At 44.0% G+C, this 20,995-nt stretch overlaps 1 protein-coding gene across 9 annotated transcripts in view; it reads right to left on the bottom strand.

Moving 5' to 3' along the window:
- PTPRT (protein tyrosine phosphatase, receptor type T) overlaps positions 1-20,995 on the bottom strand; it is a 281,951-nt gene that overhangs the window by 209,471 nt on the left and 51,485 nt on the right. For all 9 annotated transcript variants that reach the window (XM_017832332.1, XM_017832340.1, XM_017832341.1 and 6 more), the window contains exon 5: positions 19,644-19,937. In XM_017832332.1, the coding sequence (XP_017687821.1) occupies positions 19,644-19,937 (294 nt within the window). The remainder of the gene's footprint in view (positions 1-19,643; positions 19,938-20,995) is intronic.

The raw sequence follows: 20,995 nt of genomic DNA, 5'->3' as shown, positions 1-20,995 counted from the left end.
GTGCTCACACTCAAACCAGTCGTAGAGTTAAACATAATTAGCAAAATAAAGTGTGTTGTGGAGCCAGAATTAAGGAGAGATAAGAGTACAACACTGCAGTGGTCAAAATTCAGGGAGAAGTGGCATCAGAGGCCAGACAAAAAGCCCCCCAAGATGCTTCTGCTGGGATTAACTGGAGCTTTGCCTCTCCTGTACTCCAAGGAACAGCAGAAGCTGAGGATCAGAGGAACAAAAAAGACAGGCAAGAGGAGACAGGCTGTTCTTGACAGCCAGATTTCTCTCTTCTCTCATCAGTCTTAAGCCAAAATAAAATGTGACATGAGTATGACAAAAGGTTATTCCCCTTCCACAAGCTTCCTAAAGAAAGGAGGCACAGGAAGTCCACACTCCCACACAAATTCATCACCCTCTGTCACCCAAAGCCTGACAACTCTTTTTTTATGAATTAAAGAGAGGGCTATTTTAAATTCAAATAAAGTGGCACAGTTATTAAGTTATTTTTATCCTCTTTTGCACTTTAAGGACAAACTTTGAATATCCTCACTTCTCAAATATGTGTTTTTAATGCATGATGGAGCACAGCACACTCCAGCTCCTCACACCACTCTCACTTGACTGTGCCAGAGTGATTAGTACCACAGGGCAATCCATTTAAAAATACATTAAAAAACTGAGGGACTAAGAAGTGAGAGCATGTCCTACCTGAAGACAGACACGTAACAAAGTGCTTGAGCAGGGAGAAAGTCTAATAAGTAAAAAGTAAAGAAGTAACTTCAGGTTGAAGTAGTTTTAAACTTGGTTCACAGAGAGATTAGCATCAATTTGGCAGGGAAAAAAAATTAAACTTCTAAAGATAAATCTGGGGACTCATGGATGGCTTGTAAAACTGTGTTGAACACTTTGCCATAAATTTAAGGGATGTTCAGCGCAGTGAACAATTGTAAGATCTCCAATCCAGATTCCTAAGCAGAGCAGAAATTTGGATGTTTCAAGAACTGAAGATGAATTTTAATGACTGAAGAGAAAATTGAGATGGGAAATTGCCTTTCAAATCTTCTTCCACAGCAGTTAATGCTTCAAACTGCCACCTACTACACAAGACGAAACCTCATTTTGTCTCATCTTGGGATGGCAGAACCAGTAACTGAGAACCCAGGTGAGAACCTGCACTGCATTTTAAATGTGAGAGTTCCTGCTCGGGCCAGGACTGAGAACCACATTTGCCACAGGTTTTATTTATGTCTTTATTTTTAGAAGCTAGACCAGGTTACTTAATTTCACTGGAACTACTTTCCCTACCCCATGCAGGGTTAGGAAGGAAGCTGCTCTGTTTTCTAATTAGGCTTTAGTGCCTGTTCAGTATTTAGTGTGAATAAATGCCACAACCTGCTGACCCTGCAGTGAGTTACAGCCAAACAGCCAGAAAAAGAACTCTTGAGTTCAATGAAGCACAAGGCAAAGGGCTAAAGATTCTCTGAACAGGCTACGGGCTGTAAAGAAAATTATCAGCAAATAAAATCAAGATGCCAATAAAAGCACTGCTGCCAGATCCTGGGACTAAAGGACTGGGACAGTCATTTGAGTGCATCTTTCCACTCCTTGGTCTCCTCCTGCCTCTCAAGCTGCTCCTCGTGTCATCAAGTCCTTATGGAAGGAACCTCCTGAGCCAGAGCACGTTGAGAGGGGCTGAGCCCTGACCCCACTGGTGTCCCCTGGGTGTGGACCCAGCACCCACGTGGCCATCACTCACCTGCCAGAGAGACCCAGCAATCACCAACATAGCCCAGGCTGCTGCCTCTGCCTCACCAGGGCATCCCAGTGACAAACCAGTCCCCTGAGGAAGATCCACCAGGCTGAAATGCAATTTATCACCGGGTTTCTGCAGTCACCAGCAGTGATAAGTGCGTCCCAGAGCACGCAGTGTTAGTTATATCCGACACAGAAGTTCTCACCCTCTCCCTTTCCAAATGTGCCACAATATTTACTGCTACAACATCTTCCCCCATCAACCTTTTAACTGTGTCCTATGGAGTCTAATTAAAATGAAGTATTGTAACATCCAATCAACACTTGCACACTATTGATGGAGGCTTGCAGATGGTATTAGAAGGAAAATAGCTCTTCAGTACTGATAAACATGGAAAGCTTAACAAAGTTTCTCTGTTTTCCCTGTTATATGTTAAGCTGAACATTTTGACAGCAGGAAAATTCCATTGCTTCTCCTCCACTTTAATTACATCACTAACACTTCACACATGAACACCAACGCTTAGAATTAGGCAATAATTAGGTGGATTCCTCCTCTTTCATCTGCTACTTCAGCCACACTGAAAACAGTAACAATCTTCCCATTTCTTTTTCAGTTTTAACGGAGTATAAATAAATAAATAAATATTTATATATGGCCTAAATAAATTTAACAGTGATTATCTGAGGAATCAGGGAGGAGAAATGCCACTGAAGTGAACTGCAATATCTGGGGGTTGGAGCCTCTTCTCCAAATCTTAATGCAATGGTATAACAATGATCTTAACACATTTTATGCCTCTTTCTGTATTTAGAATTATAGAATCAGATAATGGTTTGGGTTGGAAGGGACCTTAAAAATCATCCAGTTCCACCCCTGCCATGGGCAGGGACACCTCCCACTAGCCCAGGTTGCTCCAAGCTCTGTCCAACCTGGCCTTGGACACTTGCAGGGATGGGGCAGCCACAGCTTCTCTGGGGAACCTGTGCCAGTGCTACACCAGCTCTCCCAGGGCTGCTCTCCCTGATTTACTCCCCAGTCTGTACTCACATCAATTGATCAGTGCTGTGTCAGGGTGTTTGAGCCCTGACATGGACCAGGTTCCCCCAGCACAAACACAGAAGGTGGCGGATTCTGTGGAGCACTCACAGAGATATGTTCAGACACACACACAGGGCAGGAACCAATTTCTTTAGACAATGTTCTGCAGAAACAAAATGTCCCCAACTTATGTTCTTATAAAAAATACATTATATGGTATCAAATAATGAGATCTTCCCCAAAGCTGCTTCTAAGCAAGGGATATGACTTAGATTTATAATTGCCATACATTTTACTCAGAGGTTACTTCCCTCTCCCTACAAACACACAACTTTTTAACTTTAGATCTTCAGGCAAGTTGTTCCCCAGCTATGAAGCTGTATCTAAGGAATGACGTAATGGCTGAGTTATTATTTGAAAATGCTTTGTATACCATGCCATGAAGTTCCTAAGAACACTAATTATAACCCAAAGGTCTTACACAGACAACACAATTTGGAGGATGAAAAAAAACCCCTATTCCATAATGCCTCATCCTCCTAGGACAATCCCTGGAACCTGAAGGCAGCAGGGCTCACTACCCATTAACACACCAGTCAAAGCAAACAGCACTCAACAGCTGAAAGCTGGGACAGCACTTAAAGGAAACAGAGATCTGAGACTGTGCTTGGAGGGGAGGAGAAGCCGAGCTCTTATTCCCACAGGACGAAGCAACAGCTCGGCTCTGTAATTCAAATACTTCTCTTTCGCTAGATGAGAGATAATAAAAGTTAAAAGAAAATAAAGGAAATGCAAGTGAGGGATGATAATGTAAAAGCTGAGCAGCACTGCTATATCCACAGCGAGTTCCACAGTATTCCTGACGTCCACTGCTCCTCCCCTCTTAATTAAACATTAATAAACCCCCCAAACCACCGTACACAAAAACCCGGTACAACACACGAAGCTTTCTGAAGCTTCGTGTCTGTCCTAGTTAGAACAGCTGGGACCAGTTCATCACTGGATGGGTGTAACCCAAACCTGGGTATTCTACAGCCTTCCATGCCATTGCCCAGAAACTGTTCTCAATAGACCATTTACACCCTCTGCACATAGAGCCTGACTCCTCAGGCTGTAAACTGGGTGTTAAGAGGCCTGCAGATAAGAGGATGCTTCTGTCCTCATACCCATTGTGGAAATCCCTGCCCTTAGGGAGGCACTGGGCATTCCTGCCTGAACTGGAGGGTATTTAAGCTTGGAGTCTTGGGACTTTTTTAACCACTCGTGGGATACAGAGGAAGACTGCAGATCACCGCTCTCAACCAAACTGCAACCACCACTCTTGACCAGACTGCAACAGCACTCTCACCAACAGGTTTTCCCCCTCTCCTTTTCCTTTGGACTCAGGGGGACCAAAGAACACCATTCTGTTCATTCCCCAGAGTGCTGGGCTATACATTTGGGTTTTGTGGGTTAAAACCAACTGTTTGTCTGTACAATCATACTTATTGTATTATTTAATTAAACTGTTATTCTGACTTACAATCTCTCTTTTGATTTGGGTTCGTTTCCCCTGCTGGTTTACCTTTAAACCAGCACAGTGTCAAATCTTCCCCTCATAAACGTGTCTAGGATGGAGCATCTTCCTCCCACGTGCCTCCTCAGCAGCGTGGGACACGCAGAGCTCTGCAGATCACACAGCCTGACGGGGATCCAGAGGCTCCCACACTTCCCTTCCAGCACACACAACACACCGCACAGAGCCAGGCTCCCCAGACAGTCTGGGATGGTATTTGAGTCGTAAGCGAAGCTAAAATTATTGCAAGCTCTGTAATTTGGTGGGTACCTTTGTAAGAACCTCACGGGGATTGTTTGAGCTCGGTGTGATCAGAGCAGGCCGCAGCGCCGCGTTTCCTGCGGCAGCAAAGGCGTTCCTGAGAGACAACACATCATCTTCTATCTCCCCTCCACTACAGCAAAAAGAGCAGGTGTAGGCAGTGAGGGAAACTTCTTTCTCAGCAGCTTTTTGAGGCTGGAGAAAGCACTTCCAGCCGGGTTCACAGCCAAGCACAAGGCTCTGGCTCCACACATTCCACCATCCATTGACCCCCTTGGGACTGGACATGAGGGCGAAAGGCAGCAAATCCAACAGAGTTTTTTAGCAACCTGCCCCCACCTTAATCTGCTTGTTGGCCAAACTAGACAAGCACTCACCACACAACTAAAATGAACTCTGGTTTTCCTCTTTCCTCACAAGGAAAGGAGAAGGTTTTGCCACCACAGAAAGGTTTTCCACACTGAGGTGGAGCAGTACAGACAGGAGGAACACGGATGGCAGCCTGGAAGCAGGGGGGTCAGTGCCTGCAGTTCTGCAATGAGTGATTTGTGACTGACACCTCCCCATGAAAGGAAAAGCAAAAGGAAGGTTTAAAAAAACAGAAAAAAACCAGACAACGTTTAGTGAGAGTCTGTGATGTACAGAGTGGGGAAAGAGAGAGTTGGCTTCTGACTCAGTACTTTTGAGTTCTTTGGACCAGCAGTACTCTTACAAATATCACTAAAGCAAAGCAGGAAGGGTTTCTAAGGATAGACTGGTCAACACAGTCTGAGCATCACTCAGCTTTGCTGCCCAGAACGTGACCACATTACTGTTGTCTCTGTGCTCTGAACACACAACAAGGTGACCTGCAGCGGTGTGAAGGGGGCCCAGAGCATCCCACACTGTCCTCGTGCTCTCAGCAGGGAACAGATGGAATGCTGCAGGCTACAATTTGCTACTTCAGCCTGACTGCTTTAAGGAAGACAAATTTGAAGGAAATGCTGAAGGTGACACACCATTAGTACCCTGGTCCTTAACCCTGGGGAAAACCTGAGGTAGAATTTGTTTCATAAAGTCTTCAAGGCATCTGAGTTGAAAAGCATTCCTATCTGTCAACACCTTCAAGCACAGGATCAGAGGCAATGCCATTTTGTGATTCCTGTTTAAATCTCTGCACAGTGTGGGAAGGTTTTGTCCTCCTGTGGTGAAGACAGGGGATTTCTGCATCATGTTTATGAAGTCTGTAACTCAGGCAGCAATTTAATCTCATCCTTCCTTTCTTGTCTAACCTCTGGAGGATAACCTTCTTTTAGAGTTATTTACCTGCAGTGGGGAATACATGGTCAGGCAAACACAGATGTCCAGGTGGGAATGTCTGGGCTAAGAGAGCAGCTGTTAAGATTCGCTGACAACTGAAAAGGTCCAAGCAATCCAACTGAAAGGGGTGGAAGGGATAAAACTGATTGCACCAAGTGGGATGGTCAGTGTGGGACGGGTGCTGCTCCAAGAGGGAAATACATCCCTGAGGGACGAAAAGCTGTTTTACAGGGACCAAAGGTTTGGGAGCTCAGTCATAGAATCATGGAATGCTTTGGGTTGGGAGGGATCATTCTTGTTCCATCCCCTGCCATGGGTAGGGACACCTTCCACTATCTCAGGTTGCTCCAAGTCCTGTCCAACCTGGCCTTGGACACTTCCAGGGATGGGGCAGCCACAGCTTCTCTGGGCAACCTGTGCCAGGGCCTCCCCACCCTCACAGGGAAGAAATTCTTCCTGATATCCAATCTAACCGTACTCTCTGTCAGTGTGAGCCCATTCCCCCTTGTTCTGCCACTCCAGGCCCTTGTAAATAGTCTCTCTCCATCCCTCTTGTAGCTCCTTCAGGTACAGGAAGGCCACAATTAAGTCACCCCAAAGCTTCTCTTTTCCAGAATGAACAATCCCAGCTCTCTCAGCCTTTCCTCACAGCAGAGCTGCTCCATCCCTCTCATCCTCTTAGTGGCCTCCTCGATCCTATTTCTTGCAGCAGGAACACAGAACCTGCCCCATGGCTGCTGGACCTGCTTCCCTGGAGCAGGGGAAGGGCAGCGCTGTTCCCCTGGCTTGAAAAACTAAAACACAATTCTGGAGCTCGGGGGCAACTGCAGAAAACTCTGGTGACTCCTCCCCAACGTAGAGCATCATATTCTTCTGACAACATCCTTCCTGATACTCATACAAGAGAAAATGCTAATATTCTGGTGAGATGAATAGCATGGAACCTCATAATCCCTTCTATTTCACTAATTTAAACTGGGATTTCATAATTCCTTCTGGAGAGACCAACACTGCCAGACCTGAGATTGGGGAATCCCAGCCACACCACAGCACTCACAAACACAGGCTGAATCATTTGCAAGGTGCATTTTCGTACTATGAACGAGGGAAATGTATTGGAAAAAAGCAAATCTCACTACCCATTCTTTAAAATATTGCTGTTTCTGAAGGCTAAGTACTCTGGAGGGTATTTAAATGAAGATTCATCTCTTTCCCACCAACCTCATCCAGTGCTGACCTCACGGGAAAGAACTTTTGGTGATAAATAAGGCAAGGGATGGAGATTTCAGAGCCCTGTGTTGCAAACAATAGGAGGTGGTCACAGGACCTGATAGCTATTGGAACATTAAGGCTTAAGAACTAATATAGGAACAAATGTTCCTTCATTTTTATTTATTGTTCTTACAAGGAACGGTCCAAATTAAGGTGATGCTGTGCAAATAGTTTAGCCCAAATTGCTCAAACCAGAAAAAGAAAAAAACACACCTATTTTCCTGAACAAAGAAACTCAACAGCTCTAAAGCAATTTAGAACAGAAAACACACACTCCAGCAAACACCATGCTGTTGGAAAAGTATTTTAAGAGTATCTTAGAGCAAAAACACCCCACCACTCCTTTCTTTTTAAGTTCTGACATTGTACCTTTCACAAAGTTACCTTTGCTTAACACACCTGCACCACAGACAATGCTTTCCCTTCCCCTCTATCAATAACCAGCACTGATTTTTAAAACATTTCAGTGTTTTCACGCCAAGGGACACCCCTGTGGCAGAGAAAAGGCTGGAAAAACAAGCAGATTATGATTATGCCCTGAGCACACATTTCTACAGCCTAAAGAGTATTTTAACAAGGTAATACCACTTTTAGCACCGGTCACCATCGTTAGGGTTGGAGATTATTTCTCGTTAAAAGCAAGAGCATCTTTTACATTGGGACAAGCAGAGACAAATAGGGACAGACAAACTATCACTCACATTAATTAACCAAGTCTGAAACCCCAGAAGCACTGACACCAACCTGAAAGGCTTGGAAAATTCAATAGAAATGCCTGATGGGTTGCAGCATAACATACCAATATGAAGCACCTGTTTGCAGAGCCTGATCTCAACTCTTTTACACTGAGATATTTGCCTCTGTGTGAAAATGAGTAAATATTTGCTCTGCTGTGCCAGCTGGACCACGGGGAAGCTCTGACTTGCCTTTCCCAGGCAGTGGAAGGCTGGCAGAAGGTGCCTATCTGGAGTTCACATGCACAACACTAATTGAAAGCAACAACTATTGAAAACAGCTTCAGAACATAAATGGGAGCACCACAAGTAGATAGAAAAAAACCTCATTTTCGTTCTGCAGATTTTATGTCGGGTACTGCAAAGTTCATCTTTTAACTCTGCAGTTCCTGATTTATTGAGAGGAGCAAGAAAGAGACCACAACCAGGAAAGCTGAGTTTTCACAAAGCAATGGGAAGCCCTATAACTGAAACTTGTAGGAGTGCACTGACAGCTGATTCTGAAGAAAAAGATAATATTCATGCTGGGATGTGATGGGAATCAGTATTTACAAGAAACTTAATCCTTATCATCCAAACCCCCTTCCATCACCACAAAGCAAATTACAGGATGCAACACACAACGCTTGACAGCAAGATTTTAATCTATCAGACAACAACCCAAAAGACATCTGGGCGCTCTTACAGCAACAAGGGTACCTGCTTAGTCTGAACTGCCATAGGACGGGTTTAATTTTATGGGAAAGGAAAAACCATCTCAGTTGTAGACTTGCACAGTTTCTTCAGTGACATGGGATTCTTTCTGTCCAGGAAAAAGAACAATGTGGATCCTTTTACAGAGGAATGTGTTATGAATGAAAACATAAACACTACAGCAAAGTGACCTAGAGAACAGCAGGTGGAAAGATTAATTCCTATAGTAAGTCAAAAAATAATCCATCTGAAGAGGCTAAAACCAGTTGGGAATAACTGTTTTTACACAAGTACACACAGCAGTTCATACATAACATGGCCTTTGGTGCAGTACTCCTTGCTCAAATTTGGCATCCCACTCCTCTGCCTCACTCCCTGCTCTGTTAAACCAGCCAACTTCATGCCAACAGTTTATCTTCCCATTAAAACCATCATTATATAAATGTATCAGTTGAAGGCTTTATCTTCAAAAGTGGTGGAGTTCCTTGATATATAATCTAATCTTTCAAGCTCACCAAAGATTTTTGTCCAAGTTCATTAATTGACAAATCAATTTCTGGAGCTTTGGATCTAATTTGCAAGACCTACTTCCCTCCTTTTTTTTCCCCCCTTCTCTAGTAAATGCTAGAAAACCCTTCCAAGTGCCACAGGGAGGAAATGATGACGTTCAGGCTTTCAGATGTTGTTATCTTGTGAGTTGTGGTCTTGCTTTAAACCCCTTCTGATGGTCTCTGCACCAAGATTTCAGTTTAATAATTTGAAGGATTATTGGCAGCCGAAATGAGGATTTGTGGATCCTGAGTGAAATACATTGTAATAACAACTGTCAGGCTGATTTGGATGCTCAGGCCTCTAAGCCTCTCCAGCAATATTTGAGTGCTTTGATGCAGTCACAGCTATGGTCTGTACTTCAGCACTATTTCTGAAGTCATATTCCACTGCTTCATATTTTCAAAAACCCCAGATAAATATTAAAAAAAAAAGAAAAAGAAAAAAAAGACAAAGGCAAAGCTTTTAAGCTTTTAGTTTTTAAAACTAAAAAGCAAAACTAAGTTAAAAGGAGTTGGAAGCATTTCCTTTTCCTCACTGTGCTCGGTTGAATAACAAATAATTAAAAGGGTGGCTAAGTGCATAAACTCATCCCATGGCCATGGTAATCAGCTGGAATCACAATCCAAAGCCTGGGGAGATTGGGGGTCTTTGCTTCTCCACCTTGTGTAATGTGAACTGGGATACCAAGGGATCCCTGCACCCCCAAAGGGGAAGGAGAGCTCTGCTTCACTCCTGGCTTTGGCATGTGCAGGTAACAGGTCACAGAAATGCCCATGGACAGAATAAGTGGCAAAAAAAGAATTTTACATGTCCATTTTCAAGCTCAACCAGTGTGAAAATGCACCGTACTCCTGCAGACAGACGGACAGACAGACAGACAGACACACCGTTGCAAAGCAGGTTTTGCACTCTCATGCTCCATCTGCTGGCTCTGCAGCAGGATTTAAGACATCGACGTGCCTTTTTTTTTTTTTTTTCTTTTTCCCCAGCTGTGCAACGCCCCTGCTCATCTGGATAAATTGTCAAGTGTTAAACAAGAAGTCATGTTCATCTCAATATTTCAGAGTCCACGGGGGAAAAATAAAAGGGTAAAATATTTACGACAAAATGTAAAACAGCTGAACATGTAAGGAACAGAACTGCTCCTAAATGCCTTGCAAATGCCTCAGGGTTAAAAGCCTTAACATGGTAAAAATGTAGTGCTCTCTTCCATTTCGCCTCTGCCTGGCTTTTGTATTATACAGTAAAGCATCCAGGAAAGCCAATTAACGTGCATTTTATTCTTTGAAACGTTTAAAATTGGGCACTTTCAGCGCATAAACTCTCAGCATCTCTTATTATTTGAGTGCTTTTTATTGCTGACTTGTGTATATTAAAAATACATTTAAAAAATGAAAAGCATTTATGTTTCAAGCTGCCTTTGGAAAAGCAACAAGAGAAACACGAGCAGGAAGCAGCGAACAGCGTTTGTCCCAGGACAAAGATGGGATCATGACTATGCAAATCCTTAATGAAGGCTTTGCAAGGCTGGGCCTGTCATTCACTCCCAGGATGAGTTATGGTTTATGTTACACAGAGGAGGCACAGGGACTCCTCAGTGGGAGTTCAATACACACACACAGCATCCTCCTTCCCAGTTTCCTCCCACTAACTGGGCTTTTCACACTCGGATAAAGCGACATCTGGAAACGATCATCTCATCTCACCCTCCAAAAACCCACAGAAGCCATAATAACATGGTAATAAGGGATGAAATTTTATGGAAGATGCCTCTTAACTGAAGACTAAAAGACACCATGAAATTTAAATAACTGGCTTTTAGCAGGGGACCGAGTGACAATCGAGGAAAAAAATGCCTGGCCCGTTTTCGCAAATTGTGGGGCAGATTTTGAGTGGGTGTAAAAGGCTGACTTGGGTAAATCAGTGCCAGGTTTGCACAGCCAAGGATACAGTCCTGTGCAGTCACGTTTTTAGGACCACAGTGGAGAAACCCTTAAACTGAGAACGCTGAAGTGAAGCTGCATAAGCCAGTAGGAGAGAAGTTATTAACACATCAAATATCTGCTCGTGTTGCTTCCCCCCCTACCCAGTTTTGTTAAGAGAGCTGAAAAGAGCAGCCACACAATTATCTGAATGCACACCAGAAGGTTCAAACAACACTGTGCTGTGCACAAAGACAAGAGCCCAGTTCTCTGCTGAACCCATGGTGGCCTGGGAACACAGGAGCTGCTGGAATGCTGGGTTGGTTGCTCTGAGCACCACTTGTGTCCAGGCTCCAGCCCTGAACATCTGAAAAGATCCATGTGGGCCTGGTGGGTCAGTGACCTTCTTGTACTGAGTCTTCCTGTGTGTGCCCAGCATATTTCACATGGAATCACAGAATCCTTCAGATTGGAAAAGACTTCCAAGGTCATCAAGTCCAACGTGTGACCCATCACCACCTTCTCAACCAGACCAGAGCGTTAAGGGCCATGTCCAGCTGTTCCTTGGACACCTCCAGGGATGGGGACTCCACCACCTCCCTGGGCAGCCCCTTCCAATGCCTGACCACCCTTTTCAGGAGGAAATTCCTCCTGATGTCCAACCTGAGCCTCCCCTGGTACAGCTGGAGGTTGTTCCCTCTCGTCCTGTCCCTTGTTCCCTGGGAGCAGAGCCCGACCCCCCCCAGCTCCCCCCTCCTGTCAGGGGGTTGCAGAGCCAGAAGGTCCCTCCTGAGCCTCCTTTTCTCCAGGCTGAGCCCCCCCCAGCTCCCTCAAGCCCCTCCTGCTGCTCCAGACCCTTCCCCACCTCCCTTCCCTTCTCTGGACACACTCCAGTCCCTCAAGCTGCAGAAACACAGCCTTGAAAAACTGCAACAAATCCAACTGGTTTGTTTTCACTCCAAATTTCATTCAAACCCACTTTTTGCTTAGAAGAGCAGTGTTCACACAACAGATGTTCAGCTGCCTCACATCCATAATACCACTAAGTCAAACAGCACTCAGGGATTTCTCTGAGTCCAACAAAACAGAACAGGGGTTTTGTTGTTGTTTTGGGCTTTTTGTTTTGTTTTGTTTTTTTTCCTCTCTCTTTCCATTTTTGCCTCTTCAGATTAGGAATGGCTGTTTGGGAGGAAGCCTGGACAGAACTCAGGAGACAAGAAACATCAAAAAGAACAATGTCCTAAATCCAGCTGGTGTGAAACCAAGTGCTGGGAAGGTTCACTTCTTCTGGAAGAAATTGTGAGCTCCCATCATTAGTGAGAACTGGTTTTGGCGTGAGAGCCTCATGCCTTTATGGAACTTGTCATCTTCCTGCCATCTTCCTTCCCACTCCAGAAATAATGCTATATTCAAATCACATTTTGGGAAGCCATTAAATTAAACATCAACACCACCAGGTAGAAACAGTGTGATGTTGGAAATTAATAACTAGACTTCATCCTAATAAATAAAAATAATAAAAATAATATGATTCTGGAGAACAAACTGCCTTTGTAGATAAAAAAAGTAAATCCCTAGAATTTAAATCCATCACGAGCAAAATCCCTCCGGAAAAAAAATACTCAGACCAAAGCACTATTATGACTGGCTTTATATTCAGAACTGTATTTATGCAGACTAAGATAAGGGCAATCAATCCCCAGGCCTCAGGACAAAAAGCTGATCTTCTGCAGGGATCAGGATAAAGAAAATTCCTCACCATATGTCCCACGGTTAAAGGCAATAGGGGACATGCTTTGTGAGACTCAGGAATGTTCAGGGATTGGTCACTGCTTGAAACAAATATCAGATTTCTGTCAGATGTGCTCCAGCAGTAAATCCCAGCCCCTCCTCTGGATGTTGCTTTCCAACACACCCAGTTTAGTGCCTGAACTTTGGATGGCTCTTGTCAGCTGCAGCAATCTGGCTTTTCAGGACTCCTGTGTTCACTCAGTCACCCAAAGTGCACCAAACCCCTCTGCTTCCCTTTCACCATTTAACCACTTCCCCCCCTCCTCCCAAATTCCTCCTGTTCCATGTAGGTTGCCACTGTTGTTACACTTCAGACAACAGAGCTGCTCCTTTTTTTTCAATTCCTTTCCAGTAAATAATTCATAGAACCAACCTATCCTCTATTCCTGGAAGGTGTCTTTCCAGGGCAATCACATTTCTGCAGCCAATACACCCATAACTCAGTACTGATGGTTCCTCAAAGAGGACTTGCTCACAGCCCCAAAATGTGTGTCATCAACCAACACTTCACCTTTTCTCTCAGCTCTTATTTTAAGAGTAGTTGCTGCCTTTCTACTCTGACAAACATTAAGTGAGGAGGGGGAAAGAATAAAGCAGAAATAAAGTACACTTATTATCTATTTAATCCATTTGGCAGGGAAAAAATCATCATCTTGGACACAGAGGGACTTCAGCTGTTAGGATGTGACACAGATGAAGCCTCTGTCTTTCAGCAATGCTACCAGGCTGTTTCCAAGCACAAACTGGGGATCAAGGACCAAAATGAAGGAATATTGTAACTCTTCTCTCTCTAGCTGACATGCCAAAGGCTATGGAGGTGAAATAAAACCAGAGTTTCCATCATGAATGTAAGAAATGTCCCTGGAATGGGTACTGGTCTCACAGGCTTTGGGGGATGCACAGATGGAATCTCAGAGCTGAGGTTGTGTCATTCCCAGCATCTCACCGGCAGCTCTTTGAGGGAACAACATGCCATTGAGGGAACAACACCTGCATTTCACTGGGCTCCACGAGCCCTTGGTTCAGGGAATTTAGTGAAAGCAAACCCCAGCACGGGTGGAACAGGCACTGCAGAGACTCATCCTACACAGCTGGGGAAGCAAAGTCTCCCCCAGCCCTTCCCAGCACAGAAACCCAGGTAAGGTTTGAGCATGGAGCAGTGCCAGGGAAGGTTTAGTTTGGATCTCAGCAAAAGGTTCTTCCCCCAGAGGGTGGTTGGCACTGACCAGGCTCCCCAGGGCAGTGGGCACGGCCCCAAGGCTGCCAGAGCTCCAGGAGGGTTTGGACAACGCTCTGAGGGACAGGGTGGGATTGTTGGGGTGTCTGTGCAGGGCCAGGAGTTGGACTGGGTGATCCTTGAGGGTCCCTTCCAGCTCAGGATATTGTAGAATCCCATGACTCCACGACAAGGTTTTCCTTCACTTGCTAAAAAGGCATCTGTTTTCCCCACTGTCTCCATTTAAAGTCACAGGAGACTGGAGCTAAGAGTTCAGATTTAATATTAATAGGGAAATGAATGTGTGTCTGAGCACAAGGCTTAGAGTAGCTCCAAGTTAAATTAGTCTGTGAATCAGTGATTTCAGTAACACCGACACACTGGTTGTACAGAACACTCTTTCAAGTCACTTGATATGCCATTTGTGCAGGGCTCTGACTCACAGACCTGAGTTTTAATTAGTTTTTTTTTACTATAAGCTTGAAAAAGAAAATGAAGGAATGAAGGCAGAAGTTTTTCAACATTAAGATGTGAACATTTCCTATTCAATGGGAGATATCACCTTAAAATTCAACCAGAAGGAATTATTTCTGAGCTCACACTAACTCAGTGCACATACTTGTGGCTGTTCAGTTCATGCACTTCATAACAGCACACAAACAGCTCCTTTTTCTAACATTTGTAACAGAGCAAAAGACAAAAAGACTTCTATAAATTTGAAAATATAGTCTTAAAATGACAAAAAAAGGGGCAAAAGCTGCTTACTGCTGCTAAACTTCCCAAGACTTCATGGCAACAAAGTGCCTGTCAATAACAGCCAGAGGAAAAGGGTTTCCAACTACTTTGTTACACCATATCACACTCTGAATGCTCTGATTATTTGCATTTGTATCAGCTGCTTTATCTGGGGCATTTTTAAAAGCAGTATTGAATCCAGCTCCATAATTCAAGACTAACTTTTATTTCCCTAGGCCAACACAAAAAATTGAGTATTGATCTTGACAACTGCTCCTTTTTTCCAGGAGCTAAATCACATCCTCTGCTGATTAACCCAGGCTCCAGCAGCTTATTTTAAGGGATAGGCTGCATGAGAACCATTGGAATTTTTTCATATGAGGACAAACCTTCCATTACCATAAGCCTGTTCTATAAAGAATCACTGCCACACATTTCTGGGGGGCAATTATGGGGTTTCTCAGGACTTTTCCTCCCCTCCCATTCCTTACCAAACAATTTTGCTGTCAGACTGGGGAGTTTCCTGCTTCCAAACCACAGGGTCACAAAACCTTCCTTATTTTACAAGTCACCTGCTGCCACCATCCAAAAAGGCAGAGAATTATAGAATCTTTAGGGCTGGAAAAGCCCTCTAAGACCATCGAGTCCAACCATGAAGCCAGCACCACCATGTCCACCACTAAACCATCTCCCCAGGGGCCACATCCACACACCTTTTGAACACTTCCAGGGACGGGTGCCCCGTTCCAGGGCTTGACAACCCTCTCAGTGAAGAATTTTTCATCTAAACCTTCCCTGACGCAACTTGAGGCCATTTCCACTTGTTCCCTGGGAGCAGAGCCTGACCCTCATCTGGCTGCTCCCTCCTTTGAGGGAATTTCAGAGAGCAACAAGGTCCCCCTGAGCCTCCTTTTCTTCAGCCTGAACAACTGATGAAGAAGCAGCCAGTGTTCTAATGGAGTGAATGGGAAGGTAATGTTCAAGGCAGCTTTCCAGGCAGTATTTTAATCAGGGCTAAATATTAATTGTAAAGAAAGTCTTTTCTCTGTCCCTTTATTAATATTCATTTAACTGTTACTCTCTGGCCTTGCTTTTCGCCTGAGTTCGTCCCACCAGAAGGCAAACACTTTTCAGATGATGATCCCCCCAAGATGATGACCTCAATTGCAAGCTCTGCCCTTTTCCCCCCCCATCCACCAGAGCCCAAAAGGTCTTTTCCATTATTCTGCTTTTCTGTGGAAAACTAAACAAAGAAAAAAAAAAAAAAGCAGGGGAACAGTCAATAAGCAGAGAGAAGAAAATAAGTCTCAAGCTTCCCAAAGCACACTCTGGCGAACAAAGCCCATGAAACAAGGATTTTAGAGAGCTCTGTTTATCTACAGAGGAGGGCTAAAAAAACCCCTCACTGCAGTGCTGAATACAGGCACTACCGGGAACTGTATTCAAACACACCATTCTAATCCTGTTATCTCCTCAACCTGTTATTCTGGGGGTAAAAACTAACGTTTTATATCTGTCTTTCCTTTAACCAACCTTCAACCCCGTGTCTGGTCTTAACCTTAAGCATTCTCTCTCTTTTCCCCATTCCCTGCTGAGCAGCTCTTCCCTCTGACTGACAGTTCACTGGTTTGTGCCTCAAGGTCATTTAAGCTTTTCCAGTCCTACGTTATGACCTACCCCAGTCTCTGAAAAAACAAATAACCTAAAACCCAAAACAAGCAAAAAAAAATAAAATAAAATAATAAAAATCATTCATGCAGGCTTTGCCATATTTTCTGGCATTTGGCTTTTCCTGGAAGGAGGCAAGCTGGGACTTAATTTCCAGTATCATTTCTAAAGATCAAATATTAAGCAAGTCTTGCAATGCTGTCCTGGGGAAAATCAAAAGGATCACCAGTGGGTAACAGATGCCTGGGCACATACTGCTTATAGAAATTTGCATAAGATATTATCCAGTTTAATAAAACTCCATTGTGCTCATTTAAAGCAGGACCTTTCATAATTAGTTTTTAGGGGTTTTATCTAATGAAAAATTTTTTCAACTCCATGTAAACAACTTCCATTCAGTCTGATCAAAAATCTGAAACTCATGGATGATTTTGGTAAGAGCTGCATCACGGTGTAATGAGTTTAAGTTCATCCTGAGCCATCCTGGCCATGTTTTTGCTCTGATTCAAGGCTGACAGTCAGAAAACAAATGAACTTTGTAAATGAGCTCCTGTTGCTTAATTTTAAGTGGAAGAAAAACATAGTCCTTCCCAATCCTTTTCTAATTTTTATTTTCATATCTAAATAAGAATCTCACTGCAACACTGAAGGCTAAATTGAAGGCTATGCCAGCACTTATTCAGCCTTCCCAGAACACAAATACTCTATGTGAAAAGAGTATTTAGTACAAGGGACATTGACTTCTCAATTTTGGAATGTGTCAGACATGTTCTGTTTATTGTTACACTGATTTCTTGCAATTTAAATAAAGTAAATACTTCCCCCAGCACAGGTGATATTCTCTACTATTCTGCAGTCAATTTTGTTATCTTTATTTGTGGGCTTAATAAACACAGCACAACACTAAACAGTGCAGTAAAACAGGGCTGCTCCAGTGCTCTACTGATTGCCTACAAATGTGGAGGAGTTTGGTACTTCCCTCTCTTGCTAAGGCAAAGTAATGACAAATAAAAGAACCAAGAAAATTCACTTGAAAAAAGCAGCATCACTCATCCCTCAACTATTTAAAAACCCCTCAGTTTTCCCTGATGTCGTTCATTAGGTGCTCCCAGGAAAATCAAGGCAGCAGAGCTGTTTTCTCAGTTCAGCACATTTTTTTTTTAAAATCTCTACCGTGAAAGTTTTGCGTAATTATCCTCAAAATGGGGTATTTTGAAGGAGTTCCACGAATGTGCAAATTGGAATAATGAACTGCATTTTCTTGTCTGTCATTTCAGTCGGCATTTGGTGCAAGTTGCACATCTTTAGCTGTTAAGTCTCTCCCTCCAAGTCCACGCTTAGATCAAGATCATTCTGATTTCTCCCACCCGGTGCCCTGAAGAAAACATAAATGCCATCGCCATCAATCTCAACAAGCTCTGCATGACAGCTAACATTAACAGAATGACCTTCTCCAGTTAGATTTTCATTAGGAAAATAGGATGGAAAACAGAAAGTGGCTCAGCCAATTTGAACAAATTACCCACGTCATCCCTCTCGATGTCAGTCGATACCTGAGCCGAGCAAGGAAACTCGGCACTTTGGGACCCAGGACTAGACATCATTAAGCACAAAGGCAACATCCTGTTATTTTAACCCCTGAATTAAACCAAAGCCAGCATCCTCTACAGGTGATGCAGAGAATGTGCCTGCAAAGGGCAACACGATGAGCTACAGAGCAAATCTCAGCACATCATATCTCCATCTGCAAATGCACAGTCCCAGGCCAGGCCTGCAGTTATTTCTGATGATGGTCAGAGAATTTGACCACACTAGTGCAGGAGAAGAAAGCCAAAAGATGAGCAGCAGAGCACGTGCCAACTTTCCTAAACAGGCCAGGACATCTTCCATGTCACTTCACGCTTTCCACAAAGCTGCAGCACAAAGCCTTTAAACATCTGATGGACAGGGCAAACACCTCTGTGCCAGGGCCTCATGCTCAGATTTATTTATTTGGAACCAAATCTCCTCAAACAGACACTAAATATTCACTGATTTCTAACCTGTATAATAAAGGATGTGCCCCACTCACACCCAACAACACAATCAACCTGCCAGGCTTCCTCCCTCGGTAGAGGAAGGGGGTGCTGCTGGGGGTGCTCCTGCTGTGGGCAGTGGGTGAGGACCACGAACATTTCCCTGCTTAATCCCATTCCAGCATGGCATTTGGCTGCTCTGGATGCCTTCCTCACACTTCAGTCTCGATATTTTGTCAGAAAAAGTAACTGGAACCAAGATGCTTTTGTGTAAGATTTCCACTGCTCGAATCCGCTTGCTGTAAACCACTCATTTGTGGGGAGGGAAAAAAGGTTATGGAAAAGGGCAGAGCAACCTTTTAGTCTCTGTCCTTTGTTCCCTCCACAGTAAGGACCTTGGAAAAAATTACAAAAAGGCAAACTTTGAGAAGACAGTCGTGTGCTGGAAAAAAACTGGGAGGCAGAAAAGTGCTTTGCTCATCCCCTTGCCAGGCAGAGCTTGATTTCCCTTAATGGCTAATGATTAATGTATGACAACAGAGTGCACAGCCAATATATCTGAAACATGAGGAACATGATCCTTTAGATTTTCCTGGGAAGGCTTAGAAAGAAGATAGACTCCTTCTGTCCCTGGATCAAAATTGATCCACTCCAATATGAAAGAGGAAAGGAGGATGGTGCACAGTGTTTGAACGGGTTTCTCTGTCAGAAGTGAGGAGAAGAATCATCTCCATCAAATGGAACACAAAAATGCATTTTAAAAACTAAATGCCTCCTCTTTCACCACACTGCCCTCAAACTGGTATCAGTGTCAAGGTGTTAATAAACAAACACTCCTGATTCATTACCCAAGAACTTGTTATGCAAAATTCTGTTATGCACTTAGAGGTGAGTATTAAATCACAGACTGGCCTTAAGAACAATTTTGGTCAGAAAACTCTCCTCTCTGCCCATTTCAACAAAAAGCAGCCACACACTGAGGCAAAACTTAGTCAAATACATCACATGCATAAAACCAACACCTGCCTAGGGAATAAAACATAAACTATTCCAGGATGCATCTAAATTCATAAAGTCAATTCAGACGGCACACCTACAGCGAGGAAGGGAACCGAAGTGTCCCGAAGCAGCAGCAATCCTACCTGCACACTTGGTCCTGGTGGTGAGGGGGGGCCCAGGGGGGCCTGTTCCTCCTTCCCCGGGGCGCGTGAGCAGCACCCGGATCTCGTACTCCACGTCGGGGTCCAAGTGCCACAGTTTGTAATTGGGGGAGTCCACAATGTGAGTCTCTGCCCAGTTGCCCGTGGTTGTCCGATACTCCACCTCCTTGAGGATGATGGGCCCGTCCCCGATGATGGAGTTGGCGTTGGGTTTGATCCACAGGTACGTGGCTCCCACGGCCAGGAGCTCCGGAGGGGCGATGGGAGTGGGGGGCTCTGCAGACCAAAAGAAATCAAGGAATTCCGTCAGAAAGATCCATTTTCCCCTATATATCCGTGGAGCAAGGCTGTCCCCAAAATCTCTTGTAACGCAGGCACAATTTACCAAACCTCTTATAAGAATTTAATCTGTTCCTGAAAAGAATTGCACTTTTTTGGTGCTAAAAATTCAGCCCCTTTTCCTGGGGGGAGTATTACCAATTCAGAAACACCTGCAGTAACCACAAAGCAACCTTTGTTTAAAATAAAACACAAAAGTCACTTCTAAAAGATCACAGGGTTTATACTTGCTCCCTCTTTTAAGCAATAGCACTCAATATACTGGAGGGTGAGAGGGAAGAAGGAAGTCTTAAATTAAGAAAATGAGTGCATTTAACATAGTCATGAATAAAAAGGCTCCAGTATAGCCCTTTCTCTGCCCTGTGACCTGACACAGCAGAATCTCCCAATCACTGATCTGTGGTTCAGCCAGATTCTCATGCTTAACATGGCACAATTAGCAGCAAGTGGAAAACTCAGATCACTTGCTCGTTTTCTGATTTCAACAGGCAAAATCCAGGTTAAAGACAGGATGTAATTTCTAAGCAAAGCACTGGTTTTGGTCTGAGACAATCCTAGCAAATTTAAGCACTAGGGATCTTCCCATGACCAGTGATACCAGAACTGGCTTAAACTGGGGCTCCTGGAAAACTGAAAACTAAGAAAAACTCGAAGGCAACAGTGAATCGACACCTCCTGTCATGTTTGATTGCAAAGTTTCCTTAACTTCACGAGCAAAGGTACTCAAGGAAGTCTGCATGAGACTTGAAGAGGGTCTGGATGTCTGAGAAGCAGCACGAGGAGGCAGAACTCGGCTGCTGAGCGTCACCTCTGTGAGAAAAGGCAAAGCAAGCTGATAAAAGACACCTCAGCAGCTCCCTTTGATGGGAGCTACAAAACAAAAAAATACAATCTACAGAGCTCTGGCTGCCTGCCTGATTTTTATTATTCCTTTTCTCTTCTCTGTCAGTGTATAAATAACACTTGCATACTGGAAACCACACGAACAGCGAACG

Source organism: Lepidothrix coronata, unplaced genomic scaffold, assembly GCF_001604755.1.
Source record: "Lepidothrix coronata isolate B3197 unplaced genomic scaffold, Lepidothrix_coronata-1.0 Scaffold201, whole genome shotgun sequence".
Taxonomy (NCBI): Eukaryota; Metazoa; Chordata; class Aves; order Passeriformes; family Pipridae; genus Lepidothrix; species Lepidothrix coronata.
Note: the sequence above shows the minus strand (reverse complement) of the source record. Positions and strands in the feature narration are given on the sequence as shown.